The sequence below is a fragment of the Archocentrus centrarchus genome, chromosome 12 (assembly GCF_007364275.1).
Source record: "Archocentrus centrarchus isolate MPI-CPG fArcCen1 chromosome 12, fArcCen1, whole genome shotgun sequence".
In the NCBI taxonomy this organism is placed as follows: Eukaryota; Metazoa; Chordata; class Actinopteri; order Cichliformes; family Cichlidae; genus Archocentrus; species Archocentrus centrarchus.
In genome coordinates, this window is record NC_044357.1 from 12,159,863 (window position 1) to 12,183,063 (window position 23,201).

General features: G+C 41.3%; 1 protein-coding gene across 2 annotated transcripts in view; it reads right to left on the minus strand.

The window, feature by feature from the left end:
* Positions 1-1,659: 1,659 nt before the first annotated feature.
* Positions 1,660-23,201, minus strand: part of ass1 (argininosuccinate synthase 1) — a 28,629-nt gene continuing 7,087 nt past the window's right edge. For both annotated transcript variants that reach the window (XM_030742599.1, XM_030742598.1), the window contains exons 5-15: positions 22,987-23,043; positions 22,816-22,890; positions 22,169-22,239; positions 22,013-22,043; positions 16,741-16,831; positions 12,660-12,744; positions 11,238-11,302; positions 8,477-8,608; positions 6,317-6,473; positions 2,181-2,246; positions 1,660-2,049 (exon numbers count right to left, since the gene is read on the minus strand). In XM_030742599.1, the coding sequence (XP_030598459.1) occupies positions 2,001-2,049; positions 2,181-2,246; positions 6,317-6,473; positions 8,477-8,608; positions 11,238-11,302; positions 12,660-12,744; positions 16,741-16,831; positions 22,013-22,043; positions 22,169-22,239; positions 22,816-22,890; positions 22,987-23,043 (879 nt within the window). In that variant the 3' untranslated portion in view covers positions 1,660-2,000. The remainder of the gene's footprint in view (positions 2,050-2,180; positions 2,247-6,316; positions 6,474-8,476; positions 8,609-11,237; positions 11,303-12,659; positions 12,745-16,740; positions 16,832-22,012; positions 22,044-22,168; positions 22,240-22,815; positions 22,891-22,986; positions 23,044-23,201) is intronic.

The following is a 23,201-nucleotide window of genomic DNA, read 5'->3' on the forward strand; positions in this document are numbered from 1 at the left end:
TGGTGGTGGAGGCTGCTGCCTAACTAGTGGGTCTACTGGAAGAGACCATTCCCTTCGGGATAGAAATGCTTCACAGGACAGACAAGATCACTCAAGGCAAAGGTTCTCAAAGCCACTTTAGGGGGCAGAGGACTGCACGTCAAACACAATTGCACAATTTTGTGAGAATCAGGTTATTTTCCACAGTTGACTTTTTTCAGATGCGTTAACCCATCAGCACAATCCCACATGACACAGACTTTCACTGAGAAGCTGGTTGGTTAAGGACCAGCATGTCCCACCCACATTTGCAGTCTCACATGCACCTCTGTTCAGGGATTGATAGAAAGGTTTATGGCTGCAGTGCTAAAAGTGTGTTAAAATAGCTTTAGACAGTGTTTGTAATGCACCTGTTTATAGGCCGCTGGTTTATACTGGTAATGGTCTTCAAACCAGCTCTATTTATCCATGTTAAGAAGTTTAGTCAACAAGGAAGGTAAAATTCTCCACACTCCCATGTCATAGTATAACACGAACCTTGATTTAATAAAATGTACTGTCGCTGACATTTGCCCCATCTTGGTGATTGTCTCAGAGAGGTGCTTAAATCAATGCGGCAGTGATCCAGTTCATGTTTTTCCAAATGATCTTGTGAGCTTGCCTATTGTCTGTACAGTTCAGTTTAACACTGCTTCAGAATGAGTTTAAGCTCTTTGTCATGGCATCTAGAATTATTTTGCACTTGAGACTGATAAATGTGCAGTTTGTTTATATCTCCTGCCACATTTTGGTTGATTCAGAAAAGGTGCTATAACAATAACAGACCACCTAATTAGCCTACATAATTTACTCATATTTTCAGCAATATAGTTGTAGCTTTGTTCCTTTATGTTGTTATATCTTCCATGTTAAAGATTATTTTATAGAATTTCCTGTTTATCTATTTACAGATTTTCCAAATCAGCATATCAATTTTTCATCCATTTTCTTCTGCTTATCCAGTTCAGTGTTGCAGGGGAGCCTATCTCAGCTGTCATTTGGCAAAATGTGGGGTACACCCTGGACAGCTTGACAATCTGTCACAGGGATAAGACAGAAAGAATGACCAGTTAATCTAACCCCATACATGTCTTTGGATTGTGGGAGGAAGCTGGGAGCACCTAGACAAAACCCACACAAGCACGGGGAGAACATGCAAACGCCACACAAAAAGGCCCCAGATGGGATTCAAACCCAGGACCTGCGTGCTGTGAGGGAATAGTGCTAAACAAGGTACCTACTTGCCAAAAAAAGAAAAGAAAAAAAAAACAAAGCTGGAACTGAACCTTGCAATACTCCCTCCTGTCTCTGTCCTGTGTCCTGTAAGCGTGGGGACCCCATGCTTAGCAGTGAAATATACATATGTATCGTGTCCAATTGGTTTTCCTTCCGTCTGACTTGTGCTCAGAAACAGCCTCATTGCTTCCGCTCCGGTGCCTATCAGTGAACCATTATGCTCACTTCTGCAATGTGCCCGCTTCATCTGCATATTGTAAAATATGATACAGCATCCTCGGAGCAGTGAGTATAGCCCCAAGACTTAAACAGGCAGGCATTAAAAAAATACACCATCTGCCAAAGACATGAACTACTCATCCCTTCATAATGAAAGAGAAAAACAAAAGACATCTGACTCCTTTTTATTTGAATACAAACTGTTCATGGTATTGACCTTCTGAAGCCAACAATAGAGAAGAATTCCAGGGAATAAAATATAAAGAAACACATATCAATAGTTCATCTACAGTTGATATTTTAGGAGTAAGCCAATGCTTTCTGTTATGTGTGAAATGGTTGGTTCCAACTATGAAACTATTAAACACTAAAAGTCTGATGTGCCTTCAACTGTGCTAATACAACTAATACTAGACAATAAGGCATAAGACAGACACTGGAGCCAAAAAGGTTACAATTTATTGGTGTTTAAGATGTGATGGAGAGCAAAAGGAAGAAAGAAAGGTGGGTCCCAGGACTGACTCCAACTACTGCTTGGTGCTGGACAAACCCTGCAAACGGTGGTGTTCTCTTAACCTGTGAAAGAAAAATAAAGAAGAAAGAAGCATAGGAGGGGTATTTATGAGTATGTCTAGGTATGAGTTGCCTGTAATAGACAGTTTGTAAAGCTATTGGGAGCCATTCTTAAGATTCAAGGGGGAGCTAACCTGACAGCATTAATCCTGATGAATCCAGAGGCATCACATGGGTCATAGTCCCCCTGCACATCCATGCTGAAACAAAAAGAAGTCAAAAAAGAGGCAGGTGAACCACTTCAAATTTGAGATTGGAGGACAACATAGTTCAACAGGGACCAAAAAAGTTAGGGAATACTCGGGTAACAAAGTGATTGAAATGTTTGCCGTCATTGGCGTGAACATAAAGAGAAACCGAGTCTCATCAACTGCTGGGATAACCGGATCACTGATAATCTGTTCTTCGGAAATAATGCTCCGATCAATTTTCCTTTGAACACTCTTCTTTAGGATTGCTTGTCCTGAATGTAAGAAAATCAGTCCAGCAGAATGAAAACACACTCACGTACACAAGAGTACAAAAGACGTACATAACCCATTTACAAACAATCCCATCATATCAGCTGTGAGCTAAGTGTTGAGATGATTTTGTAATCTGCTGTTTGTCTTCTAGTTTATCCACTTTTCCTGGAAAAAGTAGTAAATCTATAACTTGCGGTGGTGCGTGTCCCCTGTTGTTGAGCCTGCTTGTCATCTCTTCTTAGTGTGTCTCACAAAGAGCACCCGTTTGCTGTGTAATTACAGCAGTTTCTACCTGCAGTGTTTAATACACTCCCTTACTGAGTACTCTCCTTCTATGACACCCCCAACTCCCGGTGTACAGCTTGCACTCATTCTTCAAAAGCACTTAGCAAAAGAGGAAATTGCCAACAAATGATAGGATAAACACTATAAAAAGAAAGGCCGGCAACTAAATCATCAACTCTCAATACAAGGCTTCCTACCCGGCACCTGAACACCATTATGAGTGAGTGACCACAAAGAATACAGCACTTTGTGCGTGTGTGTCTGCAAGCATGTGATTGCGTATTCCTTTAAGAAACCCTGCAGTCTAATTGAGAGTGGAGACTGCTGAGAGTGAGGAGGGTGACATTTCTGTCTCAGATGGGTGCGGCGAAGGGCTGTATTACCACTGTGTTAATGACGCCGTTTACTGTTGCCTGTGGAGAGCCAACAGGATGTCAGCAGGGGTTTCATGCTTAATCTGGTCTGTGTGTGTATGTGTGTGACTGTGACAGATTTTCATGTAGTGGCAAATAAGTGTGTGTGTGTGTGTGTGTGTGTGTGTGTGTGTGTGTGTGCGCGCTGCTTCCAGGTGTATCACCGTCAGGTACGTGCATCTGTCAGTGGCACTGAAGTCTTAATTCACAATAACCCTTTCATCAAAACTATAAATAATCATTTATGTTACTGAATATCAATGGGACCTTACCATCTGGAAAAATGTGTTGATAAGTAGTCTTACACCTTTTTAAACAGCCTGAGAAACATTTCAACAAGTCTGACATATGCTTCTATGTCACAGATACACTCACTGGCCACTTTGCTAGGTACATATACCTGTTTAACTGCTTGTTAATGTAAATATCTAATCATGTGCAGATGAGGATTTATGAACAAACAACACGTTGAACCTTGAAGTAGATGGGCTACAGCAGCATAAGACCACACAATAAAGGTATGCAGAAGAGCACCTCTAAATCCATAGCAGAAGACCACACCGGGTGCCACTCCTGTCAGCTAAAAACAGGAAACTGGTATAAATTCCCACCGGCAAACTAAAATTGGACAGCGGAAGACTGAAAAAAAAACGCCGCCTGATCTGATGAGTCTCAGGGGCAGACTGTGACAAACAACATGAAAGCATGACTCCATCCTGCCTTGTATCAACTGTTTAGTCTGGTATCAGTGTGATGCTATCATGTCAGTATGGCCCAAAATCTCTGTTTTCAACACCTCGTTGAATCTATGGCACATAAAATTAAGGCAAAGGGGGTCCAACCCAGTACTAGCAAGGTGTACCTAATAAAGTGGCCAATGAGTGTGTATTGACACATTTTTAAGGGATTTTATGCATTTTATTGTGCAATAGAAAGCACTCAGGAAATTTCTGGTTCACTGCATTATACCAAGATGGATTAAGTTTTCATTCAGTTTGTTTTACCTATTGTTCCTGATTAAAAAAATAATCCAATAAAGTTTCCTTTAAAGTGGCAATGGACAACTTCCCCCCTGCACCCTTACCCTCTGCCCCATTTCAAAAACCCCTTTTGTATTAGGCTGTTAGGCTTTGTTGTTAACTGATTTAGTAGATATAATTCCAGCTGAAACTTCTGAACCTCCTCACGTCCCGGAGCTCTTTTCAGTGTGTAAATCCCCCTCTAACTTTCACTGCTGTTTTTAGGTTCTGTCACTATCCCATTTTACCTTCCCGACCTCTTTTAATAATGTGGCTCTTTTTATTTTACTGGGTAGTTTTCACAGTTATTCTCATTGTTCCAGTGTCCAATATTTTAGCTACCTGGGGAAAGCATATTATTCTTCCTGTTTCAGTTGCATAATTGCGTCATTATTTCCTGGGGGGGTATTTGTACCTGGAGGCAGACGGACTTTCATAACGAAAGCAAAGGCTTGATATAGGCCAAATCTAAATTAAGATGGTATCTTTATTCTATATACATACCTGATATTGTGGCATCAAAAATTGACTTCTTCGCAAAATATTCTGTACCTAAATATCTTCAAATCTTTTTTTTTTTAAACTTTGAAAAAAATTACAAATTATATAATGTTGTTAAATGTTAATGTTGACACTGGTTTCAGAAAGTGTACTGGTCCTGCTCCAGTTGGCACTGCACTTAAACTACAAGTAAACACAGAGAGGTCAGAAGATTACTGATCAACATGAAATCAGTCTCTAATTACTCCCTTATTACTACAATTCTGATTATCATTTCATCTTCTTACTTATGATTTGAGTAAAATACCTAACATTTGATGGTTTCAGTTTGCCATCTTTGAAGATTTCATGCTTTTCTCTGTTGTATATGATAGCAAACTGAATATCTTTTAGTTTTTAACTGCTGAAAGGCATCTGGAAGTCAGTTTCATCTTGTAAATTCTAGCATTTTTTTCTCAGAAGCAACAGCTTGACTTTGTAGGGCAACAAGTTTGTCTATCAGAGGTGTACGGTTACATGAAAACACACCACTTTATCAAGAAAAAAACCCCTACTCTCCACAGGTAAGGAATAAAGTTGTGTGTCACTGCATGCTGCTAAATTTGAGACTAATGTGAGAGTTTTTTGGGGCTGATGTTTCCAAAGAGCCCCTTTATGTGGAACCACTCGGCCCATCTGTCAGTGGCCCCGAGGACTTTGTGATACTGCAACACAACACTGTCACACAGATGTGTCATCCCTGCTCAGAAGTGTGTTTCTATAAAACGAAGCATGATATCAAAACACGAGCCATCATCGGTTGAAGTCATAGAACAAATTGGTTGTTTGAAGGATTGAGGAGTCATATTTTATCTAGAGTGAGTTGGCAGTTTAGTGAAAACTGAATATTAGTATTAATAAAGCTGGCTGTGTGCCTGGTCTGAGTACAGTATAATCTCTGTTTATCTCCTCCTCTCTCACAGGACAAAATGTACACTCACATATTGATTTTTTCATTTTTTTTTTCCAACTGGCTGTTTCGCTTGCCAAACCAGTCTAAGGAACTGAATGGCTGACTGTGTGAGGCGCGTTTTTAGTGTCTCTCTTTCTGACCTGCTTAACTACCATGACACCCTGGTACTTTGCTCTTAAAAGCCCAGTGAAATCACCTCTCTCCTCTGGCTGAAAACACCATTAGCTCTCTGACTCTAGGGTACAACTGGAGTGTGTGTGACTGAAGTGGAGCTGGAGAGCCATATGGAGGAGGTTTTCACTTTGGTCAGTGCTGAGCCTGCCCAGAAGGCATGAGGGGTCATCCTCCTGAACAAACCCACTGTTACCACAGCTAAGAGGCCAAGGGGGGGCTTGATGGTGGGGTTGGGGTCGGGGGCTGCCCTGCAGGAACTGAGTTTGACACTTCTCTGATGTCTTTGTGAGGCAGGGTCAGTTAAGTATGCTGATGTGGAGATCATCAGAGAACTTTGGCAAACTGACCTAACAACAAGCTGACTGGTGAACATGTGGAAGCACCAGAGCACCGCCGCACACAGCTGTCACCTCTGTATTACAACCACACCCATACACACTTTTTATTTCATCCTCTGCTTACCTGACCAGCTCTTCATTGTACAGGGACTTGGATGACTCTCGTCCCATAATGTAGACCTGACCCTTGAATACAGACAGCTGCACTTTGCCCTCCACATTCTCCTGGGACTTGGATATGCACTGTCGCACAAAATCACACTCTGGACTGTACCAGAAACCTGTAACAAAAAGGTTTGTTTAAAGGCAGTTTTATAATAGTCCATTTAGACAGAGATGAGACAAAAAAGACTGGCAACATCAGGAACTGAAATAAGGACGAAAGCACAAAAACCTGCACTTCCTCAAATGACCACTTGAGGCTGGCACGAAAAGTGAGTCACTTCTCATTGATTCCCATATTAAAAAGCCCAGCTTTAGAGGAGAAATAAACATCCCATTTAAAGATAATTTAAAGCCTTATTACTGTCATAACTGGCAACTTATTAAAATACTACCCATAAACTATGTATTATAAAGCCCCATCCACAAATAAAGCAACAATATGTCATTTTTTGAGTCATTTTATTTGTATGCTACTTAGCACTAAGTAGCAGGTATTTGGATTGGTGTGATGCACCTACAGTCTGTGGACGCAACTTGCAAACGAAGCTTAGCAGATTGCTTAGCGCCATTCTCTCGTCTAAATATGGGTCACTTCAGTTTTCAAAAAAAAAAAAAAAAAAAAAAAAAGATGGCATATTAAACCAAGCTCAAGGCTTCATAATGGTTTGTAATGGAACGTTTGTTTATCACTTACCTTAATACAAAGTTAAAAATCCAACTCAAATCAAATTTGGTACATCTATCTTGTGCCTTCAAAACAGCACAGTTTCTTCACAGACTCTTGTACATGGTTTTTCCAAGATACTCGGCAGGCAGGTTGATCTAAGCAACTCGAATTACTTGTTTTTCCTGTGGATTTTGGCTGTCACCATTATTAATTTACTTTCATGTGATGCCAAACTGACTACACAATGCTGACACCGGGGATCAGGACAGCTTGTTCTGAAAGAACTTGGGACTAGCAACCCGCTGGTAATGTGAGATGGATAAGAACTTAACATCTAAAATGCCCCAAACCTTGTCACTATACTGTATATTTTCTCATTTATTAAATAAAATCAGTATTAACTGGAGAATGGCAACATGGACGTACAGACGGATCTGTCTGTGTTCTCTCTTGTATGAGAGGCAATTCTTTCTCTGCTCTGGTTTCATTTATGTCCCAGGTAAAGTTCATATACCCCTTTCTTTTCTCCCATTTTGATGAGCAGGATCATCAGTCACTAAGACAGATGGGCCAGGGATGCATCTATATATGTTCAGAGGTCAGTCACACCCCACTCAGCAGGGGTCCGTCTCTCATCAGAGGCTGACCTCCACCTCATCATCTGGCCATTTTCAAAGACAATCATTGCTTTCTTGTTTTTGATCTTCATGTAAGCTGTGTCTAGATGCCAGCGTGGTTCTGTTAAGTGGTTACTTGAGAAGATTACATGAATTATAGTTTTTATCATCAATCAAAGTAAAAATCAGTCATTTTGGTCTTTTGGTTTCAAAAAATAATGACACACAGCTTTAACATGAAAGTGAGACTTTAACATTTTTTCATTTTTAAGCCAGTAGTTTTTTTTTTAAGCTGTTCTAAACAGTTGGTGCTTTATTTAAACCAGCAAATGTTTTCTAATTAATTTTAATCAACTAAGCAATTATTTGATAATAATAGCGTAAATAGTGCAGAAAACAGATGCTGGACAGGTGGATTGTTAACATAAGCCCCACTACCAGCCGTCTGCTATCTGCAGAGTTATTAATGATTTAAACCCACAATGGGTTTAATCTCTGCCCTGCTTCTGAGTATCACCTTTGTGTGTGTGTGGGTGCGCGTGCGCGCACGCGTGTGTGTGTCTGTCTCTGGAGGGTATAACTGAAGTAACCTAGTAGTCACTCTGTAATGGCACTGATCCTATTATGTGGATGAAGGTGCAGGGGACTGAAGACTGAGCAGAAGGGAGGATTAGGACACCTGAGCCAAGAAAAGCTCAACACACACTTATAAACACACTGAACATACAGCAGCGTATGGATGCATGCAGCATGTTTGCTTCTCTCCTGCAGGAACTGCACAGGAGAATAACAGAATAAAACAATCTAATTAAGATTAGATATTTTAGGCACTTACCATTGTACACAAGTTCAGAGAACTTGATACCAAGCCCCTGTTTGATCCTCCGCACCTCTTTGTCCATGGTGAAGGTCTCAATGTCTAAGTGGGCCTTCAGTAGAACTGTACCTCCTGGGGTTTCATATATCCCTGACAAACCAAAGCAAAATCAATTAAACAAATTCAGAGCGCTACAGCAGTGTTTTAAATGAGAGTCAACAGAGCGGATGCACCTTTACCAGCCTGGCGGTTCAATAATATATCACATTTTTAGAGGCTAATGATGATTTGAATCACTTTGGAACATCTGGCATAAACACTGGAGTAGTGCACATAATTACTTCTAAGACATCATCTTCAGAGGCCATTCATAGGAACACAAACTAAAAGGTCTGTTCATTTAAACTAACTACAACCAAACACCTCTGTCAGCCATCTGACAGACAAGCCTTCACAGAGCTCACAAAACATGGATCAGCCTGTCCTGGCTAAATGACAGGTTAGGAGGCCCCTGCCAACCCAGAGTCTGGACCAGGGCTTTGACTACCCTGCAATTTACCCCCTCTGGACATGGAGAGAGGGGTGGAAGGAAGAAAAGATGAGGTAGATGACAGGAGAAATGAAGCTGTCACTTAAATGTCAGGTAAAACAAAAGGAGGGCAAGGAGGAACCTGCTACAAGACCGATCTGACTGTAGCTTTATCGATGGCATCAATTTTAGAGCAAGCTGAAGCTTTTGAGAAAGTGTGAATGCAGTTTCCCCATTCAAGACACGATTCCACACGTCATTTGTCAATTTGAACGGCAGGCACACTTTTGATTGGAGCAATGCTGCCCAGCAGATACTTCATTACAGTCTGAGTGGCGTGCTTCTGACTTCCAAACGCTTTCCTGAGATTTAACAGATGAATGCAACTTAACCTCATCTAATCTGCTGAGCAGCCAAACCCAAATCTGTACAACCCCAAATACCCCTGATCTGAGAAGCATTTATTTTGTGCTGGCGGGTGAAAACAGAGCTTTAGTGACGCTGCTAATTGTCTAAAGCCTCAAAAAGCTGCCATCTGAGCGAGAACGGCTTGTGGCTTTTTTGGAGATCCTGGACCACAGAGGGCATGTAAAGACATTTCCGTTCTAGTCTCTATCAGATAATTTAGTTAAAAACTGCCCTCCAACACAACTCAGCTTAAGCGGTCCAAAAGAAAACTAGCTTAACGGAGAGGCGCAAACAATGAAACGCTATCTGGTTAAGCTCCAGCAGTGGCAGTTTAGTTAGGCTTAAAGAAAGAAAATCCCGAGTGGCTTTTGAGGTTTTAATCTTTTATACAGTCACTGCAGGTATGCTAACCACGGCTGCAGGCCGGCAGGGGTCCAGGACAGGAATTTATTCTTCTTGAGCTGATCCTCTCTGACCCGTCAGGCAAACTGTTAGCTCAGCATAAACAGGCAGCACATGCAAGTGAATAAAGCTAAATACCTTCAATATCAAGATGAGTTAGCTAATTAATGGTGGGACACGTGGGGCGGTGGGGTATCAGATAAAGACATTAGAAAAATACTTTTTAAAACTATTTTTAGACCCACTATCTTGAAGTTTGACAGCAGTCTGACATGAGGCGGTCTGCTCATCAATAGATGAGGCCATTTCCGACCACTTTTGTGATAGGTGCACCTCTGCTAAGGCCATCATGGGTGCACTGGTCAGAGGTCTGACAGTGTTTTGACAGGTAGGAAATGTTAGGCTGGCATACAGGCTGCTGAATGTTTTGTAGCGGAGTGACAAGATTCTTGACAAACCATTTCAATCCCCGCCGCCTCCCTGACCCCACACAAATAAATATGACCCAACACAAATGACATGTCCTCATTCAATTCCTCCCATCTTCTATTGTGCTAACGCAAGTGCCGTTCCAGAGGAGAGAAACATGAACACTTGATGGTAGTTATTCAGCCACTCGGGCACCTTGTGCTCCACCTCTTCCTATCGCTTCAGTGTAGGAAACGGCTTTGATCTTTTGTTCAGTCGAGGGGAGAGAAAAGTGGGCTTCCCATTTTCCAATTTCTACCTGCCAAGTGGTGCCACAGCCACAGTTTTGTTGTCCAGTCAATTTGCCAATCATAGCACATAGTGTCGTGGAGGAAGGGGACAGTTTGTGCGTGTCCGTGTGAGCATGTCATGCAAGGCCGCGACTGCTCACTCTCCCTTTATATTTGCTGTTGTATTATTGTATATGTTGAGACCAAACAAAGGAGCTTTTCAAGTTGTCTGTTGATGCCGAAGATAAAAAGACAAAAAAAAAACCATCCCTGAGCGACTGCATGTGCAGATACGTGATCGACTGTGTATTTGTGTGTATCCAGTGGAGCATGTGCACCTTTCTCGTTCACGGTGTGTGTTTTCTGTATGCGTGCATGCATAAGTGAATGGAAGTAACTTTGGAGTCTATGATTCCAGGTGAACCACAGGAAAACATTTCTCTTAAGTGTGCTTGCCATCCAGTTCACTTTTATGGAAGTAGAATAGAAGAAGTGACACTTGAAGCATTCATGTAAAATAACTGCAAATTGGATGAAAGCTCTGGATACTGAAAGGAAGGCTTTTCAGGGCATGTAAAATTAAAACACTATGAGGTATTTCAGAGTAAGTGCAAATACATCCTGTCTTACTGTATTTGCGGTGTGTATGACTGCATGAGTAAGTGAAGACTCCTGAATGTGGCACAAAAAGAGAAAATGTCACAACCAAGACAGAGAAAAACAAAACATTTTGAAGTCTTACCTCGGGACTTCATGCCGATGAAACGGTTCTCTACGATGTCTATCCGGCCCACTCCGTGTTTTCCCCTAAGAGATTAAGACAGGTCCGGTGGACATACTCCTACATTAATTATATCATCAAACAGGAAGCTTCAAGTTTAAAAGGCAAGAACTGCTCCTTCCTAATTTATTGACCTTGAAATTCACTTACAAGTGTTAAATGGTTACATATAGTTTAAAAGAGCTACTTGTGATTTTCAAATTAAAGCTAACTTATAATTGACACTTCACAGCAGTTTTTTTAAATATATATTTAGGAATCTGGAGCATTCTAATAGAATTATATTGGGGTATAGAGGGTTAATAGAGCTCCAGGAACTATGTCTGCTTCTGGCACGTCAGTCTACTACTACTTTATCTACGAGCGCAATCTGAATACTTGTACAATGTGTGGCAATGAGGGTGTAAACCATATTAAATAAACACTAATAAGCAACTAGATGTATTCAGTTTGTAATAAGAAATAATCATTTATTGTGTCTGAAGCAAAACTCTTTTATCCAGTAATTTATAAATGACTACAAGTGAATCTTGCAGACCCTTTAGCCCACAGCTACTTAATACTGCATGAAAAACTTCCCCTTCTCTGAGAAGTGCTTTGGCAAATATGGAGAACGGTTGACGAAGTTTGACCAATTAGATTACAGGAATGCAACACACACAGAAAACTGGTCTTGACTTGTTCTGTTATTTATGTAGGAAATGTTGGATTAGAGCAGCTCATGAATCCTGTGTGCATCAGCACTTCTTTAAAAAAAAAAAATTGAAGGCAAAAGTAGCATTTCATGTTTCACTTCAATTCATTATTGTGTAAATTCAGTTGTGTCAAAGAGCAGAAAGTATTAAAATAAAACAAATGTCTTTGGTAGATGCATATCAACCACGCAGTCACAGGAACTGGAAGGACAGCAGTTTGATCCCTGCTCTTTCAGCCTGTATGATGAGCATCCTTGGGCAAGACACTGAACCCCAAGTTGCTCCTGATGCATCCATCGGAGTGTGTGTGTGAATGTTACCTTAAAAAGCGCTTGTAGTAAGAATGTATTCTGAGTGTTTAAACTGAGGAGAGCAAAAGCAGTAGAGGAAAACAGTTTGTTCTGTGGTATTGCCTGGCTCACCTTTAGTATTTTTCATTTATATTGACGGTTGGAAAGCAGAGAGAGGTAACAAGACTGGAAGAGACACAGGAGGGAAAACTGATGGAATTTGATCCTAGGCCAGCAGCAACAGGCACACATCATTCCAGAGGTGGTAAACTTAACCACTGCTCCACCTCTGGGGACAGTCTGCACGCTACTCCGATAGAGAGGTTTACTTTCACTGGACAGCTAACCAGCCATACACAGAAGGCACATGTTTTGAAGCCACAGGAAAAAATACTTACCCAATCTCATTGAGGTATGAGAAGATATCCAATGGACTGTTTCTGGAATTGCCTTTCTTCACATTGGTCACCTTGACAGGAACCCCTGCAGAAACACACACCAACATACAAATAACACTAACTTGTCACTAAAAATAGCTTTTCTTACATCTGAGATTCAAACAAAACAAAGTCATAGATAATGAAATATGTTCTATATAGGCTGATATGAAAGTTGTGTCAATCATTTACAGAATAAACTAAAATGTACTTTTGGTAAATTTATCACAACTCTTTTTTGATACAAGAAAGAGCAACTGCATCAATGCAGGCAGCTGTAAATTAAATTATCCATCACATACTGTACATTTCCGAAGAGATATTACAGTCCGTCATTTGCTCAAAAACACAAGAAACAACACCACATACGCCATGAAGATACATGAGTAAAAACATAACTTTTATACAGACCTGCCTATTGGCTTTTTGAGTAAATGGCTTCAGAAAGATAAATAAAAAGATTAATTTTAACTGAATAAATTGACAAATAAACAAACAAAAACAAAGCAGAGCTTATCAAATCTGCTGACAAGCGCTTATTATCCCAGCCAGTCAAATAAACAGTCTTCAGCTAAAAGTGAAACCCATTACAAAAGGAGATGGTGAGAAGAGCTAATAAATTCAAAGGGCCTTCTCATTTGAAAGCTGTGAAATTGTGGGCTGGCTTTAGCTAATTCAATTACACACGCAGCTTTGTTACCCGTCAGCGCTGAGATTTTTTTTTTTTTTTTTTTGGTGCCACTGAGTTTTTGTGTATTTTTGCGCATGTGCAGGAGACTAAAGCACCTGCACATGCACCACTCGTTACTCTTTAGACGCCCACGTTCTCTCCATGCACTTCTTCTCCAAAGCCACTAAAACCAAGCGCACATCAATCACTGTCACAGACCTGCTTATTCGTGGCCTTCGATAAGCAACGCAGGCCAAAGGTGGAGGTGAGGAAACAAATGCAAGTGAAGGCCCGGGGGGGGGAGAACTACACAAGGAGGAAGCAAGACGAAATCCGCTGCGCTGTCCATCCTGAGTCCTACACATACTTCAGTGTGTTTGCAGTTGTCAGTCAAGCAGCTTTGAAGAGAAGAGCAGCACTTCTCTGCTTTTCAGCTAGCATTTACTGAGCCCTAATGGGACTGACATGTGAGGGACTTGGCTAATTTTTTTAGACAAGGGCTTTGTTGATGGCCCATTCTCATATCGCGGGAATCACGGTGGCTCCCATGGAAGAATTTAAAAAAGAAAAAGTACCTCCTAGTGAAGGAGAGGGCCGTGTGGATGGTGCCTTTTCCAAACCGCAACCCCTCCTAGATATCTAATAATTAGATTAAAGGTTCAAATAAATTAAGTGTCTGAACGTGGGAGTGCAGGGGTTGGCCTTTTCGTCCTTGAGCTCTCTCCAATGTTTCGGGTTCTATCATTCACCGAGGGGTATTTTTCCACTCATGATCCCTTTCTTCAGTTTTTTTTTGCAGCCTAACAGTGCAGACAATGGGAGTGCAGACACAGTTGTAGGAAAAATTACTGCTTTACATTTTTCCTCTCTGTCTCTTTTTCCTCCTTACCTCTTTGGTAAGAAAGGAGGGAGGGATGATTTTTTTTTCTTAATAAAAAAAAAAGGGGGGGGTGGGGTGGGGGTGGGGAATGGAGCGTTTGACGGGGGAAAAGGTTCCTGTCGTTAAATATTCTTTTTTAATCAGTGAGAAAACTTTGGTGAGAAAGGCAGGGATGAAAAGGTGGGAGGGGGGATGAAATGAAACATTCTTGTGCTGATCTTGTGCTCAGAGGGAGGAGTAGGCTTGGGCCTTTGTGTGGACAACTAAAACAGCTTTTGTCATAGAGTGCTCAATAAAAGGCACAGAGAATATGTGTGAAAATGGAGCACAGGCACGCAAAACAACCCGCGAAACCAGACCGGGCTTTACTAGTGCATCACTGTTTTACAAAAGCATCTCCAGATAGCTGACACCAACCAACTTGTTTCAGAGTTAAACATTTCTTTGGGGAAACTGGTAAAGTGAGATCTGAGCACCATTTTGTTGCAGAGCCAAACTGACTACTGAAAGGCATTTTCATTTGCTCTTTAAAATCGTCCACTAAACTTTTGAACTTCCCTTAATTTACAATTAGAGCTCATAAAGCTGCCCACTAAGTCGGTTTAATCAGTGGCGCTAGTGTCTCCTCAGCCTATTGATGTTCTTGTACTTCAACCTCCACTGAGGACCACGATGATGGGACATCTGTCCCATTTGCCCCAGGCCTGGATGTATCTTGCCGTTTTCTTTTTGCACAAACATGTGACACTTTCTACTATTCATCCTGGACCTTGTAGCAGTATATCTAATGAGGGTTTCCCTTGCCCCTCGGGGCTCAGTGTATTAGCTGGAGTTAATGCTTCCGGCCTGTGTGTGTGTGTGTGCCCCTGGGCCAAGTATGGTAGCTTGGGACCAAGTAGTGCTGTGAGGGGTTAGAGATAAAACTGGGTGGTCAGAAATGGTGATAAAGTGCAGCTGGGTCAGCCTTAGATCTGTAGCCTTACAGCTATAAACATCAGTGTTAAGTAACAAGAAGAGGTATGGGCCAGAGTGGACAGTGACTGGCAAAGGACCCAACCTCTTAATGATGATTAATAGAAGCTCAGAGCTGATTCAATTTAACACATTTATTTTAAATGTTTACGCATGAAATGCAACAAAGTGCAACTGGGTTTGATGGAGTGACACAAAGTAAGCCAGAGGATTTTTTTTTTTTTAAATAAAAGAGGGAAACTTGTGCCAATTTGTTAATTGTGTTCAAATGAATCAAACACAAATTGTTTTAATATAATATAATGTACACACATGAGGCAATGACAGTCAGTCATTGCTGCACAATTATCATGCATATAAATCACGACTGTGGTGACCCCTAAACACCCTTTAGGGGTCACCACAGTGGATCATGTGCCTCCATCGCAGCCTGTCCCCAGCATCCTCTTCTGTCACACCAACCCCCTGCATCCATTCTTCAGTTATTCTTCATATAAATAACAACTGTCTGTTGTGAACTTGCATAATGAATATTTCACTTTATTGGTACAAAAAAATAAGAAACCTCACACCATCTAAAAATTCATCCATCTGATGGATGTACAGTACTGTGCAAAAGTCTTGAGCTACCTGGCATTTATTTATATTTTGTTGGGAAATAGGTGCAGGAATTTATTGAAATGTGCAAAAATACAAGGAAATTTAGTATATAAGGCTTTTTGAAGGACATTCAAAACTCTTCCTTGGATGTTGGCTGCCATTTGTTCTGTTTTCTTTGCTAAGATCCCACACTGCTTCAATAATGTTGAGGGCCGGGCTCTGGGGAGGCCAGTCTATGACTGATAGCATTCCTTTGTGTTATTTTCTATCCAGGTATGCTTTTACTGCTTTTACTTGGCCTGCCACTTCTTTTCTCCTTCACTTCTCCACTTTCCTTTTTTTTTTTAAATGACACACTGCACATCATGCCAAGATAAGCCAAGTTTTCATCTAATGGATCCTTGGGAATCACCTTGTTGGTACAAAAATAATATTTTATGTCTGTCAAACTGTTTTTTTTTTGTTATTTTTTGTAGATTCAACTAAAGAAATTGGAACAAATTGTGTTTTTGCACTATTTAAATTTAAAATCTGAAGTTACAATTTTAAATTTTTTCTTTGCCAAGTTGTCTGTTATGTATGGACAACACTGGTACCTTGTTAATGCTTGAATGATTCACAGGTCATTGGTTTAACAAACAAACAAAAAAACAAAAACTTTCCTCGGAAAATGTCGGCTACAAGAAATGGACTGAAAATGAGTGAAAAAGCAGCCAATGTCCAAAAGAAAAAAAAAAAAAAAAAAAAAAACCTTGTAAGACCTTCAGAAATCCTGGAGAGCTATCGCTCAAGACCCCTTTAAAAACATTACAAGAAAATCTGGCTTCTTGGAAGCAAAATATAAAGAAATGAGGGGTAAAAAAAGGCAAAAGACACTGACAGAAAGATCAACAGGTGATACACTCGGCAAGCACACAAACCTTTTTTGAACTGTATCTCCAGTACATCTGGGACACTGGGAGAGTCTTCTGGGTTCTTGGTCATCAGGTACAGGTCAGCTGGAGCATGGCTCTGAAAAACACAAAATCAAACACTCTCTCTCTCCATTTCACACACTTCATTCCCTGAGATGTATAACGAGGACCTTCTGAGACCTCATCCAAAAACAAACAAACAAACAAACTAAAAAGTATGTGGAGATTTTTGTGTGAGGCGATAACGAACAACTCAGGACATGGCGGGTAGAAGAACAGAGAGAATGATGCATGAAAAAGAAACTTGAAAACAACAACAGGAGTTGAGTGAAGACAAAAAAGAAAAAAAAAAGAAGAGAAAAAAAACTCAATATTTGATTCTTCTCCTCTATTTGGTTTCATTTTCCCCATGTGGCCCTTCACCACAGGGGAAGGTGAGGAAAAGCAGAACACAGTGCGAAAGAGTGGGAAAGGGCACGAGAAAGAAATTACTCACATCCCAAAGAACAGCGAATACTTGACAAGTCAAAAAAAAAAAAAAAAAAAAAAAAAAAAAAAAACACCCTGATACTATGACAGAACCTATCTGAGAGAATCTGCCGACTCTATCGTGTATCTGCCATCCTCTCCGTCTTCTCTAATCTTCCAGTTTTCCACTTTTGATTTTCTGAGTGACGTTTCCCTTCTGCTTTATTTTCAAATGAAGAATTTTCCCAAATGGGCATCACACAACAAAACCTTCAAGTCCACACCCTAAATCCACTAAAGTTGTCCTGGTTGACAGACATTTGTCGTTTTTCCAGTTGATGGGAGCCGGGAGCGATTTCAGTAAGTCACGGCTGGGACCTAAAAGAGCGTGGCGGTCTGATGTCCCTGCCCGGCGATGCACCCCTCCAACAATTACACAGCATTAGGACAAGATGATGGCCAATGTCTCCTGAGCTGAGGCAAATTGCAGGGGGACTATGCAAAATAACTACTGGGCGCATTTAAATGGAAAGCTTTACCAGACTCTAAATCATCATACAATAACTAATCGGCATCCGCTCGCTGCCTGTCAGTGAGGAGAAAACGAGCAGCGCAATCACTTTCCTTCCTTTTAACTAAACACCGAAATTGACTGGGAAGGCGCCCATCTCCCTCTCCTTTATTTTCTGCCTCAGTGCCCTGAAAGATGCCAAATGAGAGCGAACAGGAGAGGGACAAAATGACTGCCCTAAAAAGCCTTTTGATGCTTACTCTTGGAGAGGGAAGAGTGAAAAACAGAATTAATCTTTTTCTAACCTGCAAACACAAACACAGCACATGAGAGGAGCTATCTGGAAGAATATTTTGTAGGTGGCGGGATGCTAAACTGTAGGAAACCTCTCTTTGTTTATATTTTTTGCATTTATAGTTTTTTAAATTATGAATTAATTCAAAAGAAGTTCAGAATTTAGAGTTTCTGCTTTTTTTATTTTGCAGAATTTTTGAGTTTAAAATAATCCTTTTATTTCCTGTGCGAGTAACAACCAAAGGCTTGGGCGAAAGAACAATTTCCACCTGATCAACTAAAAACCTAAACTTCAAAATGCATACATTCAGTACTACTTGAAAACTCAAGCAAAAGCTGAGCTCGGACTTATATGCTGGTGGATACAAAGGAGGAAAAAAAAAAAAAAAAAAAAGAAAAGGAAACGTAAAGGAACAGGGTTGTTTCCAGTGAGCGAGAGATCAATGCATTTCAATTCAAACCCCCTGCAGGTGGACCTGTCCCAAAGCCGTGGCCCTGAAAGAGAGGAAAAGGTAGAGATGGTGAAGGCGGGGGGCGGCGGGGTATTGGTGGGAAATGGGGCGTGAAGCGCACCATCATGTAGCACAGAGCAGCTCCTTTGGCAGTCTTTGCTTCTGCGATATTGTTGTGCTAAACGTGGCCCGGGCAGCAAAGAAGAAGGCTGACGCATGAACTTAAAGCAAGTAAATTTCTATCTTTCCACTTATTAGTCGCCTCATTGGTTTTCAATCAAAGCCAAAAGGGCCAAAAGAAGCAGAGATGGCAGGAGGAGAAAGCAGAGTTGGGAGAACAGGAGAGGATGGTTTAAAAAAAAAAAAAAAAAACATCTTTGGCGCAACAGATTGGAAATGATGCTTAAATCACCATGTTTCAAGTCTGTCCTTCTCCTTAAAATGCAAACATGGCAAATTGAGACAAGAATAAAACAATATACTCATGATGTGCTGTAGAGATATTTATATTCATAGCGCCCTTGGATAATGTCAGACCCCTCGGCTGAATTTAATGAGGACAGCAGCCACTTCTCTATGAAGGCAAAGCTACAATGATGATGATGCTCAGATGGTCACAGAGAGCACTTGCTAAGTATCACAGGTCAGGCTAATCAGACCTGAGGGCAGCGAAGGCACATGACAAACGCTGACCTCTTTGCTTCAAAGCACACACTGACATGTATACATACACCTACAAGCCCACTTCCTACCCCTACAGGCAGTCTTCTAACCATCCATCTTTTCAGCAAGCAAATGCGAACAGCAGCAAACAAGTTTTCATTTCCTCTAGGTGGGCAGAGGCATGGCGTTTCGCTCCTTTACCCCTGGGTCAACAGGAGCAGCGGCCTCTCAGCTCCCTGATCAAAGAAAAAAAGCGGGCCCGGGGAAACTCACTGACAGAGGCTATAATTAAGACTGAGGTGATGTTTTAATGACTCAGGACGAGTGTCGAGCTGCCTCAGGGCGGACTCTGACTGTTCATGTGCGGAGCGATGAAGAGAGTGGGGATAGTGAGGAAGTTCGAGGATGTGGGGACATCCAAACACAAGTGCCGGATTGTTTATCACATATGATGGATGGCAGAACATAAGAGGTACTAAACACCCATTAAATCCTCAGCTGTTGTTGCCAACCAGTGGTGGTCTATAAAGTCAAAAAAAAAAATAAAAAAATTATGACAGCATATATTTTTGAAATCACTTTTCTGTCTTGTGTTTTTGTTTTAAGGAATTTAATTTGAATTAATACCCTGAATATCACTGACATAAAACAGTCCTACTTAAGAGTTCTCTAATATTGTTGCTCAATTAGAAAAGAAAAATCAGCTGCCAATACATATACTATACTGTCTTTGCCAACAAAACCAGAATCTAATAAGGGGCTAATAACTTGATAAGAGCCACTACATCAGTGCATTTACCAGATGCATACCAACAGTATGCAACAGCTCGCTACTGTTGACCTGAGTGCATGTCTTCACATAGGTTAATGCCACCATATGGAGATGAGTAAATAAAAGCCTGCGGTCCATTGTGGTGAAGGTGACCTGGTTTGGGGTTATCAGGAAGGATACAGTGTTAATCACAGAGTAACCTGAACTGCTGACTCTTATCTACAGCAGAACATATGAGCGACCATTTGGACATTTTCTAATCTGACGGTGTTGAGCAGAGAGGGACCATTGTATCACAGATACTGGGGGAGCTGGGCCGTTTGAATAGTCGTGGTCTGACCTCAGCCTTTAGGGCTGTAACTGGAGGAGAGCGACAGGCTGATACAGAGAACAAGGTGACCTCTATCAGATGACCTTCAGGTAGATCAGTATGTGACCTGTTGGTTTGAGAATTTGGAGGGGGAAGTGCCCCCCCAAGTTTAAATTGCACTGGTGTTAAATCTAGAAATCATTCTCAGATGGTGTTATAAATGAAACAGACGTGAAAAATGAACAACTTTTTGCCAGAAGGGCAAAAAAAGTTGTGGAACATTACAAACTAGCTCTTTTAAAGTTCAAAATTTAAGGCCTGGGGTAATGTATTCAAATCCTTTTACCACATCAGACCTCAATGCCATAAATATTTCATTGTATTTAATGCCATGAATCGATTCAATATTGGAGTAAATGCAACACAACCACCCCACCCCCGAATTTACTCACACACACACACACACACACACACACACACACACACACAATACCATCATCATACATCGCTATGCTATTGAGCCAGTTCGTCTCATTCTTTTCAAAACATTTCTCCACAGGACGGCCACTAAAGAGGCAGCGGAGGGGTGGGAAAGGGACAGAGAAAGAGAGTGAGAGATAGAGATCTGTGAGTTACAGTGGCCCTGCCCCTGCATCTCCACTCCAGCAGCGCAGGACCCCTCGCCTCCCTATGACACGCCGTCCATTGGGGACTCATCTGTCTGGCGCACTGTCTTTGTACTTTACTGTTACTGGTGACATTTTGGTGTCACGGTGTCATGATGAAATGGCTCCCCTCCCACGTCGCAGCCTGCGGCGGCGCAACCAGTGGAACAATGAGGTCCCGAGGAGTTGGGGTTGGAACTCAGGAGGCCCCAGCTGGGCGCAACGCCCTAACCCTTCCCCCTCCCAGGCTCCCATGAAATCGGGAATTAGTAGAAGCGTTGCTGACGACAAGTCAGTGTCTGTGTGTCCCAGGCTCTTCCCAGGGCCTGGTGAGGACCCGGGGTGAGAAGAGACAGAGGCACAGACACAACGACCAAGGGATGGGAGCTTTGGGGGGTGGGGGGGTGGGGGTGGGGTCACTGGGGGCAACCTGTATGTACTCCACTGACCTTTAACCCCAGCAGAGATCAAACCCTTGACTCACCCATGGCACTGTGGGAGAGTGAGTCATGTTTCACTCTGGCAGGGCTGGCATTGGTCAGCAGATTGAAGCGAAGGTTCGCTGATGTGTCACCCTGAGTGTATGATGCATTTAACTGTACAAATAATGCAATATTAGGTCTGTCAGCTCCGTGTGTGTGTGCTTGAGATGGATGCAAAGGAGATGACTCACTGTAGTCAACAATGGAATGTACCTGCAAATGGGTTATGCAGGTTTCTCTCTATTGTGATCTGTGTGCATAATAGTGCAAACATTTCAAGAGCAGGTAGTGATCTGAAGATGATGTCATCCTTCAGAAGTTTATGCAAAGTCTTCAACCTTTTAGGTGAACTTCAATTGCTTTAAAACCTGTGTAAACTGCCATCTTCTGATCAGCTTTTGTTTTTACAGGTTCTTGAACAGTGCCAGTGAGGAAGGTTAGAAATAAATCATTGAACACTTCACTGCACAAAACAATTCAAGACAAGGGATTTTCTTGGTATATAACCGGTGCTATTTTAGAACAGTTACAGAACAAAGTATTATACTGTAACTGTTCTGATGTAAATTCATATTTAATATAGGGACATCACACTGTGGAGTAGATTAAATATGAAAAATGATGAAGAGTGAGTTCTTATTTTTTAACCTTGTGAACTTACCTTGGGATTCTCCAGGATGCCCGACTCATAGCTGTTAAGAAATAGAATTTAAAGAATTACAGCCAGCCAAATTCTGACTGAAAAAAAACAAACAAAAAACAGTCAAAGATTCAGAAGTAAGTGCTAAAGAAGGTGTATCACACCAGTCCTGCTCACCTTATATGCATGAGATTGGCGTCCATGCTCCAAGGTGCCCGAGGGGTGACAGGCACAGGGATGCCATGTTCCTACAGTTCAACAGCAAAAAAACCTTTTACGTTACATCCTGCCAGTCTAATTTACAAAGGTATACTTCTCCACTGAGAAAGTTCTGACTACAAGAAAGAAGCAGTATTTAGCTCAGTGTGTAACCAAAAAAAATGCATACAATTCTCCACACTGCCTCTGTCTTTGTGACAGAAAAATATATTAAAAAAAAAGAACCAACAAAGAAATATATTTTGATATGTTTATAGGAAAAGTCAACAAATCAACAAGTGCTTTAAGACTGAGTAAATTTCTCAAGTATCCCACAGGCTGGTCTGAAAGGTGTTGACTGAACATCGTGACCACCCTCTAGTGGGGAAAAAACTGATCAAGGCCTTAATCTGATGGGACTATGTGGACAAACATCAACCAGAATACGAGTTTTCTACGTAATTTAATCTGAGCTAATAAATAATCAAACTGTCCAATATAAAGTAGAAATAGATTTTTAAAAGTAAAATTCAAAGGAAAAATTTCTACCTTAACTCATCAGTAATGAAAATAAAGGTTGTAAAATAATTGCTGTGTTTCTGACATTGTGCCTCTGATGGAGTCACCTTTGCATATTCCATCAAGTCGCTCCTTCCACGGAAGCGGTTGTAAAACTCCGGTATCCTCCATGGTGCAATGATCTAAAGAAGAACAAACAGAGTAAGTTTTTCCAGCTGCAGTGACATCACTTCAAGGTACAGGTAAATTACATCCATACAATAAAGAAGCAAACTCACCTTGACCTCAGGGTAGAGGGCGTAACATGTGAGCTCAAAGCGTATCTGGTCATTTCCCTAAAAAGTGCAAACAATAGGTCAGCTCTGCATTTCCTGCTGTGTGAGACTCATCAATAACCATCCTAGCTTAGATCAGCTCAGCTGTCACAGGAAGAGAAGCTGGGTACAGCTTGGAGAGGTCGCCAGTCTTAAGTCTGTACCATAATTCCATGATG